Source organism: Sinocyclocheilus anshuiensis, unplaced genomic scaffold (genome assembly GCF_001515605.1).
Source record: "Sinocyclocheilus anshuiensis isolate Anshui unplaced genomic scaffold, SAMN03320099.WGS_v1.1 scaffold1, whole genome shotgun sequence".
In the NCBI taxonomy this organism is placed as follows: Eukaryota; Metazoa; Chordata; class Actinopteri; order Cypriniformes; family Cyprinidae; genus Sinocyclocheilus; species Sinocyclocheilus anshuiensis.
In genome coordinates this window covers 245,952-257,311 of record NW_015539843.1, presented here as the reverse complement: position 1 = coordinate 257,311, position 11,360 = coordinate 245,952, and the positions used below count along the sequence as shown (strand labels likewise).

The following is an 11,360-nucleotide window of genomic DNA, read 5'->3' as shown; positions in this document are numbered from 1 at the left end:
ACCTCCTTTGTCTTACTCACATTGAGGGATAGGTTGTTAGTGCCACACCATTCAGCCAGCTTTTCCACTTCCTCTCTGTAGTGCGTTTCATCACTGTTGCTGATGAGACCTACCACCGTTGTGTCATCCGCGAACTTGATGATGTGGTTGGAGCTGAACTTGGCAGTGCAGTCGTGGGTCAGCAGCGTGAAGAGCAGCGGGCTGAGCACACAGCCTTGTGGGGCACCTGTGCTCAGTGTGGTAGTGCTCGAGGTGTTGTGGCCGACACGGACTGACTGAGGTCTTCCAGATAGAAAGTCCAGGATCCAATTACAGAGGGAATTGCTAAGGCCCAGCAGGTTTAGTTTATTGATGAGCTGTTGTGGGATTATTGTGTTGAATGCTGAGCTGAAGTCGATGAACAGCATTCTAACATAGGAGTCTTTATTTTCTAGGTGGGTAAGAGCCAGGTGGAGGGTGGAGGAAATTGCATCGTCTGTAGAGCGGTTTGGACGGTATGCAAACTGGAGCGGATCGAGTGTGTTGGGGAGGCTGGTTTTGATGTTGTGCATGACTGACCTCTCAAAGCACTTCATCATGATTGGACTCAATGCTATGGGACGGTAGTCGTTTAGACAGGACACAGGTGATTCCTTTGGTACCGGTATGATTGTTGTGGATTTGAGACATGTGGGGACGACTGCCTGGCTCAGCGAGGTGTTGAAGATATCTGTTAGGACATCTGTCAGCTGTGCAGCACAGTCTCTCAGTACACGGCCAGGTATGTCGTCAGGACCCGCAGCCTTGCGTGGGTTAATCCTAGATAGGGTCTTCCTTACGTCAGCTGGAGACAGACAGAGCGCCTGGTCGTTGGGAGGTATGGGCAGTTTTTGTGCAGGTGTGTCATTCTGCATTTCAAACCGTGAATAAAATTGGTTGAGTGTATCCGGGAAGGATGTGTCATTATCACAGTGTCATTTTATGATTCTTTCTATGCAGCAGATGTTTTAATTTATCTGATTAAAACATCAGCAGCAAAAATGGCTTTAGAGTTTGATTCATTTTTCATAAATTATTTCAAACTGCCCAGTTGGTTCAAAATTCAACTGTTCATTTTAGAGCCCGACCGATATGGGTTTTTTGGGCCGATACTGATACCGATATTTGGGAGTAAAAAAAAGCCGATATACTTTGTGTATAATATAGTACAGTACCAGTCAAAAGTTTGGACACTACTGAACAGTAAAGTTGAAGTTTATTCAACTTTAATTCAATTCAATTCCATTCAACTTTATTCCGTTGAAGTTTATTTCACTTTGGAACATTCATTCACGGATTTGCGCTACTGTCTTCACACACAGACGGAACTTACTAGAGAAGTGTGAAGTGTGACATAATTTACCTCATAATTTAATGCCCTTTGAATGCAACGTGTACGTTCCCTTGGAACTGGAATCATGGCGGAATATCATGTGAAGTCCACTTCGCGGGGCACTTACGGTCGACGCTTGGATGCTGCTGCCTGAACCCTTACTGAAGTGAAAGTGTTGGCTGGTGTCACTATCTCGCGAACGCGCCGGCGGATCTCCACCAAATTCGGGGGATCCCTTCAGCTCGAGGAGCCCTCTCGAACGCCACCCTCCACGCGTCGGTAGCCCCCCGGGATCGCTAGATCGGTTGGCGACGGGCCGCGAATTTAACCGCCCGTAACTCCCGAACCCCAGAGGCTATCGACGCGGGGGTGGTCTCATTCGAAAGAGGGCCTCGAGACGTACACTCGATTCGCGTTTGAGAGGGTTCGTCGAGCTGAAGGGATCCCCCGAATTTGGTGCGGATCCGCCTCGCCGTTACGGAGATATGGCCGTTCAAAATTTCAATGGTTTTCCATAGACTTAAGCTTTAAAGCATTTCATCCAAGTCACCAGTAGCAAACAATGGAGCGCGCTCTGCTGGACAAGTAATTACACCATTTCAAGCATTTTATCTGCATTATATGCTCTGTAAAAAAAAATTTAATATCGGCGGCATATTCGCCGATACCGATATATCAGCGTCAGGCTCATATCGGCCGATAATATCAGCTAAACGATATATCGGTCGGGCTCTAGTTCATTTGCATCATCCCTCAAAAATGTTCTTGGAAGTTTCTGTGTAGCATTTATTTATGTACAAAATGTTTTGGTAAAAATATGAATAGGGAAATGTTGTTAAGTTCTGTGCATTTTTGTTGTGGAGTATATAAATAATTTGGCAAAATAAAATATTTCCTTCTTTTTAATTTAGTGAAAAGTTTGGAAAAAAATGCTCTGATCATTTAAGATTTTATAGTTTTACTGTATTTTACTTATAATAAACCTTTAAAATATAACTTCACAAAAATAAATGTTTTACATTTTCCTCAGTGAAAAAAGACAAAAAAACAAGTCAATTCAAAGTGAAAATATGATGACTTGTCCAGTTGACTCAAGTCTTTGCATTTACATTATCCCTCAAAAATATTCTTGGAATTGTCTGTGTGGCAATTTTGCTAAATGTGTTTTTTTCCTTCTTTTTAATTTTGTGAAAACATGGAAAACATGCTTTGATTATTTAAGATTTTATAGTTTTACTGTAAATATCAATAATATTTTACCTATATTTATTGAAACGGTATATAAAGTGTTTTCATTCTCTAAAGGGAGACAGTCCAAAGGCTAGAGTGGCAATCAGAAATGTGCTCACATACTTATTACTACCATCGTAAGCAGAACGAGCTTTTTTAAACAAGGAAGACAAACTTTTCAATGTGGTTAGTGAGGTTTCTGTGGCACTAAATGTCCTAAATGTCTTTTAGCATACTCACTGCCTGTCCAGGCTGCATGACTGACTGCTGCATCTGTAGGTGGAGCCCTGACTGCATCTGCTGAAGCTGTGCCTGCAGCTGCGCATGTGGGTTGACTGGAGCCAGCACGGCCCCGGCACCCTGCACCTTCACCTGGAGCTGACCACCAGCCACCAGGGCCTGCTGATCCACCACCATGGCCTGGCCCTGGGACAGGGAGAGAGGCAGGCCAGCCATAGGGAGCCCACCCTGGGGGAGGCGGCCTGGAAGCTGTGGGGGTGGCGTGTGGAGGCTGGCGGCATTCTGGACAGGGGGACCTTTGGACGGGTCGTACTGCTGCTGGTTCTGTTTCTGCCCACCAATCTGGACTGTTTGTGGGGTCGGGGGCATGCCTCCTGTTATGGGGGGCAAGATGAAGGAAACAGAGCAGAGAGAGGAAAGAGAAGAGAGAAAGATAGAGGGATATGGAGGGCAAGGAAGAGTTCCATAGGAGGAGAAAATGAAGAATTGGAAACACGATATGTTGTTTTACCTTATGTCTGTTTACTGACTGCATTTCAACCAAAATTACACCGTTCTCTGCACCTTTTTTTTTTTTGTAAATATTTTTTTATAAACACCTCGAAAGCCCATACTGAAAATTCAAAATGTTGTATTTGACACTTTATATAAAACTTGATACCTAAAGTCATTTTAATTGTTTTTAAATATAAAGTGAAAAGAACATGTCTGAGTCAATTTGCAATTTGTTGATTTTTATATAAAAAAACAATTACAGAATTTTAAATAAATCACTTTAATACAGTATAGTAATTAAGAGGTTTCATTGTCATGAAATTAGTGTTGCAACTTTTATGGATCTAGAAATCTATTATGATTGCAGGGTGCAGTAGAACTTAGACATGATTTTACCCATTTGTGTATTTCAACTAAACTTCTTTTGATTTTATGGGTATGATGTTATGAATCACCAGCAATGTGCTACACAATGCTGGAGAAAAGGGAATATTAATGAAAACTACTGTTCATGTCACAATGACTACATAACAAAAATCAAGGAAGATTTACATGTTCTAATGAATGAAAATTAGAACTCGTAAATGTGAAAATCTAAATATTTCGTTCAATGCTTAAGAATACTACTATGAAGAACAAAGTAATCATGCATTACCATTGAACTATCCATAAGTGGAAAAGACTAGATATAAAAAGAAACAAATCAAGGAAACAAAACAAAACAAAAACAGGAGAAGAACTCAAAAGAAAAAAAAGGCACAGAAAGGTAATGGACACGACTGAAGCACTAACACACTTCATGAACATGCATAAAGCAGATAATGTCTGGAACATCTGCGTTAATACTCAAGCCATACAACAACAAAGCAAAGGGTATAAGCAGAGGAATGACAATGGAAGTTTAGCACAGAAGAAGGTAAAGCCCAGCTGTAAACACTAAGTATCTCCCTCTTTTAGCATTTCATCATGAGCTAAATTACCAAATACTTCAATTTGTCAACTCCGAAGCTTTCGGAGATTAACCTGCTTGTTTATAAGACCTCTCCTGAGCGTCACTTTTTGCTCCTCACCATCAGGTCATGAAGGAATGTTATGGAAACCGAAGATGAAGATGGGAACTGAAAATATGGTGACGATAAAACAAAGAGAAATGAAAATAACTCGCTACATGAAGGGAACCAAGACTGAAAGTGCATTTAGGTTCCAAGTTGGCAATACAGTAAATTTAGGGAAGTGAAGGAGGAGCTCTGCAGGATCAGGAGAGGAGATGTCAACTATAAACCGCAGAACTAAATGCAAAACAAGCTCTATGTGAAATCGGACATCCCAGTAGACAGTTTGGGGCGCATCATCCGATGAGCCCTGGATGGAATCAGAGATGCCATTATGGCAAAGAAGAACGTAAACGGATGAGGTGAATGGCTCAAGGAACTAATGGGCAAATCATAAATGAAAAAAATGTGATGTCTTCCGAACTGATCTTCAGCTGTATCTTCTGCCCAGCTGTCCCTCTGATGGTTTGAGAAAGATTTTAAATGAGGGCTAAGTCTGAATGGAGTCCCAATAAGTGGATCAACAACTGGAAGATGATGCTTGGAAAAAAGGTGGGATCAACTTTGGGAACTCTGGAATGAACCCTGACCTCCAGCAGCACTGAATAACAGTCACAAGAGTGGATCTGTCCCGAGACGCAACGACGCTCCTACCTTGCGCTGTAGGCATGAGCTGCTGGAGGGGAATGCCGGGAGATCCTAAAGGAGTTACAGCGGGGTGCTGGAATATCATCCCATGCCGACCCACTTCCATCCGGGACCTCTTAGCCTGATCTGGGATGCAAAACACACAATACCCTCAAAACGCAAAAAAAAAAAAAAACTCCCTCCCAAAAAAATCAGATATAGAACAGGAAAAACCAAAAGAAGGAGAAATAACACTTGAAACATGGCAATGATGTTTGCACACCAGCAGGTAGCTGTTGGGAAGCTCCGCTCCCCGTTTTCTGGATTACAGGCTTCAAACACAGAGCTGGGAAGAGATGCTGGAATACTGAGTAAGCAGAAGCGAATTGGAAGGAGAGGAAAAAAAAGGAAGAATAGCAAACAGAAAAGTAGAAAACAAAAAGGGGAAATAAAGAAGCAAATGAAAACAAAACAGGCTTCCACCTTTGCCCTTTGTCGACGTCGCCCTACCTGCTTGTGCCATGGCCTGCTGCCGCTTGAAAGCTTCCATGTCCACAGGGTTAGAGATGCTGCCACCTGCCACCCCGGCATGGGTCTATGAGATGGAAAACAATCCAAAGTGAGAATCTCATTCACACAGAGCACAAACTGTACTGCTCACCTTAACTAAAATCTTGCCTGATTACGTCTAATGTCACAATTCTGTCAAAACACATAATGAAAGCGCTATCATACTGAATGTTAAAAATCACGTTCCTAGTAAGGAAGCCTCCATCACCTGGAACTGCTGCTGAGCAGAGAACGCTGCAGACACGTTGGGTGGGAGTTGTGTAGCTATAGCAACAGGAGTCACCGTCTGTCCATCCTTTCCAGTCACTACTTTCACCTGAGAGGTTGTCATAGAAACAGATGAGAGATACAAAGCCACAGAAAATACATCTTGATATTTCCAAAAGAAAAAGAGACCAAGAGTTCCCAACAAAGAAAAGTTGTTTTGTGGGTCACAAAGACATGATGATAATTTTTATAATCTGGATCTATTCATTTATTTAAATATATTAATTTCTGAATAAATCATCTTTCTTTTTATGTGATATTTCATGTGATATTTCTATTTCATATAAATGCAATTCTTTTGAACTTTCTACTCATCAATCTAGTGGTCGATCGATATATCGCCAAGGCCGATATATTGGCCGATATTTGGCATTTTTCAAATATCGGCATAGGCTGGTAAGTTTTTCTGTTTGGCCGATGAGTTCGAGGCGAGACTTTTATTTTGAAGGTGCTGCCTGCGCACACAGTTTTCACATTCTCCTTGTTCGCTGTCGTCGTTAACAGTTCTGTCTAATACGGACATAAACCTGTCTAATAATCAGAAAGAACTGTTAAACAAAGGAATTAAAATGTATACAGAAAAAGGATTATAATGATTGCTTTTATGTTATTAGTTATAGAAAGGCAAACATTATAATACTTTCTCGTTTGCAGTCAGCATTCAGCAAATACGCATTTATATCATTTAAACAAATCTTTGAATGACTAATGAACATTTAATTAAAAAAATCTTGCAAACTTAGTTGGATCCAGCTGTGCTTGCAAACTTAGTCGAATCCAGCTGTGAGATCTTGTGAAGTGTGCATTTGTATCCTGCATGATCGCGTGTTCTCTGCATGACGGTCGGTCCGTGCGAATTGAATGCTGAGAGGAGGAGAGTTCAGCTTCACTGGAGACACGCGATCGACAAACTTAAAACTCATGATTTCTAATTATGCTGTGCTTCATGCTTTTGCCCACTGTCATATTCATGTCACTTTCACTGTGTGCTGTATGTAAAATGAGTGCTACCTTGGCTTTATTTGAAAAAATATGATTCGAAATCGTGCAGAATATGAATGCACACAAACTTCCCAGATTACTGAGTGCCCTGTTGGTTACACTGTTTACTTCCTTTTTAATTATATTTTTATTAAATATTTATTTGTGAAAAATACTTTGTCATTTAAAGTATAAATATGTTTATTTTACAAATTTATTTTTTTATCCATTTTCAAATGATTTAAAATTTCTTAAATATTAATTAAAATAAAATTATATCGGCTTTATATCGGCCATCGGCCACCCTGCTTTCCAAGATATCGGCATCGGCTGTCAAAAAACCCATATCGGTCAACCACTACATCAATCCTCAAAAATATTTATCAAAAGAATCCTCAAAAAATGTATCACAGTTTCCACAAAAATATGAAGCAGCACAACTGTTTTCAACACTGATAATAAGAAATGTGACACTGAAGACAGGGTAACTTTGTAACTTTGCCATAATTGAAAATATATTGTAGGTAAGAGCCAAGCGCATTTTTTTTACCTCATCATTGATGACCTCAGACTGCTCTTCCTCCTCCTCTTCATCTTCAAGGTCAAGATCATTTTGCCTCAGGTAGGTGAAGAGAGGCACACAAGGCTTTTTCTTGAAAGCAAGGTAGTCCATCATGTTCCCTTGCAGATGCTGCAGGAAAAAGAGCTCAATCAGGTACTCCTTAAACACCTCCTTCAGACTCTCCATCTTCTTTGCATGATGCTCCAGACACTGCTTCCTCAACTGTGCCACTTCTGGATTTGAGGGCGCAATCTCCTCCAGCTTCTTCGGCTGCATCTTCTTTATGCTGGTGGGGGTCAGGGACTGGTTGGCGAGGCCTTGGGGAGGGTTGCTCCTGGATGGGCTGGATGGAAGGATTGCAGATGGGACCCCAAAAGAGGCCGGGGCCGCCACAACGCCTTGCGCGGTCTTTTCAAAAATCATGGGACGCGCTAACTGGCCTTGGATGATGCTACTGATCTGAGGAGGCAGATTGGAGGTGGTGATGTGCCCAGGGCTGCCCAATGTCGGGAGAGCAGCCCCTGCAGCAACAGGGCTCTGCGGCCCCAAATGGTGAATGGTGCCCCCGGTTTGAGAGTGCGGCTGGGACAGGCGTCTTTCTCTGACAGCCCCTGATGTCCCAGGTGAGGTTAGCTGAACGGCTCCAGCTGTTGTTGGAGCCAGCTGAGCCAATCCTGTTCCATCCTGGTACACAAAATGACTACTTACAGGTGGGCTGCCCAAGTTGATTTGCCTAACCATTATACCTGCCTCCACAAACCTTGTCGGGCTCTGACCGCACACTCCTAGAGCCGACCCAGGAGCGCTCGGCCTGGGCACAGCCTGTATGGGGACCGGACTGTGCTGGGTCGGACTTTGAGGCTGCATTGTTTGGGGCAAGGGTGATGTCACCACATAAGATGAAGACCCGGACTCGAACCTCCACTGCTGAGGCTGAAAGCCAGGGGATGCTGGGCTCTGGAGAGGAAGAGAGGCAAGGGTAATTTGCTGGTTCCCAGAAACCATTGGTCCCACGTTCTGTAAAGTGATGTTCATATTCTGGCCTGTGACCGGACTCCGACTCATAATGATTTGATAATTGGGAGACTGTGGTGCAGAGGGACTGGCAGACGGAGCAAAAGATGTCACCGGTGACTGGGGGTGATTGGCATTTGCCGGCTGTTGCTGGGTAGCCGGCATGGGCTGCTGATGTTGCTGTTGTTTTTGGGGCTGCTGTGGTTGTTGGTCTTCCGCCTCAGATCCAGTGAAGGACTTGGATCTCTGAAGGTTCCTCTGCACATTTGGTGGGCCTCCTCCATGGTGCATTGCGTGCCACTTCAATTGTATTAAAAGACACTCTGTGGGGAGACAACAGTGCAATGTTTCTACCATAAAAATATATTTCGGTTGGATAAAGATATCGAAATTCATACTAAACCTCAATGGAAAAAGTCATTAATAATTTGTAGAGACAGACCAATATATTGCTCAGGCCAATTAAAGGAATAGTTCACACAAAATGAATATTCTGCCATCATTTACCTACCCTTATGTAATTCCAAACCTGAATAACCCTCTCTGTCCCTCCACAGAAAGTCAATTGCTCCAAAACATTCTTTAAATATGGTAAACAGAAGCTCAAATGTGCTTACCTAGGGCTGCATGATTAATCAAAATTAAATCGCAAAGGCGATAAATCGCGATTAGGCAGAAAAAGAGGCCAAAACTACAATATCAGAAAGACAGAGTTAGGCCTGCACAATAAATCAAAATGGAATCGAGATTGCGATTCGACAGAAGCTGCGATTGTCATGCGTATCTTTCAGTGAAGCACGGTTCTGTGATCAGCAGTAAATCTCCATCCGAAAGCCAGAGGGCGCTCTCGCGCTGAAACTCCAAATACGCCTCGCAGAAGAAACCCAGGAAATCCCTATAGCGTTGCTGTTGCTGAATAAACAGAAGATTTAACTGCTTTCATTAATTCAACGTGACTAATAAACACACGACTACAACAATATATGGTTTATCGGAGTTCATCTTATTATAATTTTTTATTATAATCCTTTAAGGCCTTATAAGTGATAAGCCTTTATCACTGCTTAGAATACTATGAAATATGTTGCGTGACTTATTCTGTGTAAGAAGCCACATCATCTCACAGAAGGATTTATTTCAAACACTCGACTGACGTTATGAAGTGAGTTTGGAGTAAAAACATGTTATTAAATGTGGTATTTTCACGTGCTTTCAGATGGAGCAGCATTTACTACACAGAGCCGTAGTTCACTGACAAGCTACGCAAACAGTTTTCATTATCGCGAACGATTTCTTCGATTTCATAATCGCGCGATAAAATCGTCTGTGATTATGAACACGATTTTGCATAGCTTGTCAGTGAACTACGGCTCTGTGTAGTAAATGCTGCTCCATCTGAAAGCACGTGCTGGAGATTTACTACTAATCACAGAACCGGCTTTACTGACAAGATGCGCATGAGAATAGCATTCGATTAATCGTGCAGCCCTATGCTTACCTTATGCCCAATAACCAATGACGTTTGTTCTCACGTCATGCAAGCCTGTTTGAGCTTCTGTTTACCAATTTTGATGTGCATTGATCAATGTTTATATGTGAATAAAAGCCGTAGGTAGATCTGTTCATCATTATAAAGTGATTGTCTCTCTTCAGATTCATATGGATTACTTGTACAATGTCTTTATGAACTTTTTGATGGATGAAAGGTTTGGTGGAACTGTATTTCGAAGAACACAAAAATTCATATAGGTTGAACGACACGAGTCATTATGTGTGAAGTAACGACAGAATAAAATTTTTGGGAGAACTATCCCTATAATAGACCAATAATTAGTCATTCTAAGATTTTAGGGCTGGGCAAAAAAAAATTGATTTTTCATTTAATATTTTTTTTAAATGACGTCGATTCGATATCACTTCTCACAAAGCCGCGAATCGATCTTTTCCGGTATTTATTTCAGCACACATTTAAAACAATATCTGATTAACGTGAATCTTATCATTAGTCTTCTCCACTAGATGTCACCCTTATTTACCTTGCGCGATGTTACAACAGAAAGCCTGTCATTCATTCAGCGCTTATCATGCCATTCGCGTGATTCGCAATGCTCAGGTGAAATGCTATAGTAATACTATAAATCTGCGGAAGCATTTGATATCACGCATAAGGCGCCATGATTTCCGCAATGAATGAATGGCGGATGGTGCGGCGCACTGTTTTGTTTACTACACACATACTAAAGTGCGGATGACGCTCGTGGTGTTTTCAGCTTCTGCCATCTCACTATATGATGATATGAACACGAATGTCATCTCCAGCTGCTCTGAGAGTCACTTCATTAGCATTTAACCTTTTCATTTGAGAAAACTACCGTCATATCACATACACAGCAGCTGCAAGTTCTTCACGGCAACCCGTCAAAATAAAAGTTTAGTTTAACGTTAAGAAACTGAAAACAGAATATATTACTATTTAGCAGTCTTAAGACACAATGCTACTACTGCTAATAAATAACAATAAATCTTTATTTTTAAAGGAATAATCACATCTGTTTTCTTTTTTGTAAACTGATGTTTATGGTTCATTTTTTAGAAATATCAATAGCATTTGTATTAAAACTATATTCACTAAATGTAATCAAAAAATCGAGAATCGAATCGAAAGCTTGCGAATGGAAATCGAATCGAATCGTGACATCTGAATCGATACCCAGCCCTATAAGATTTTCATCCTCATATAATGACCTTATTAATAGATAGTAAACAATTTCTTGTCTATATACTGATTACCCTGATGTCTAAATATCAGTATCAGCTATTGAAAATAATTATTTTCATCTACTAAATCTATCACTCATCCAAGGCGATTTACAAGGACAAGGGTTTGAATGTAGAAACTACGTGTGTGTGTGTGTGTGTGTGTGTGTGTATATATATATATATATATATATATATATATATATATATACAT

The 11,360-nt window shown here is 41.2% G+C and overlaps 1 protein-coding gene across 1 annotated transcript in view; it reads right to left on the bottom strand.

Moving 5' to 3' along the window:
* Positions 1–11,360, bottom strand: part of LOC107684496 (E1A-binding protein p400-like) — a 59,719-nt gene that overhangs the window by 47,014 nt on the left and 1,345 nt on the right. The window contains 5 exon segments of the mRNA XM_016480757.1: positions 2,822–3,195; positions 5,023–5,142; positions 5,506–5,590; positions 5,774–5,881; positions 7,364–8,712. Of these exon segments, the coding sequence (XP_016336243.1) occupies positions 2,822–3,195; positions 5,023–5,142; positions 5,506–5,590; positions 5,774–5,881; positions 7,364–8,680 (2,004 nt within the window). The 5' untranslated portion in view covers positions 8,681–8,712.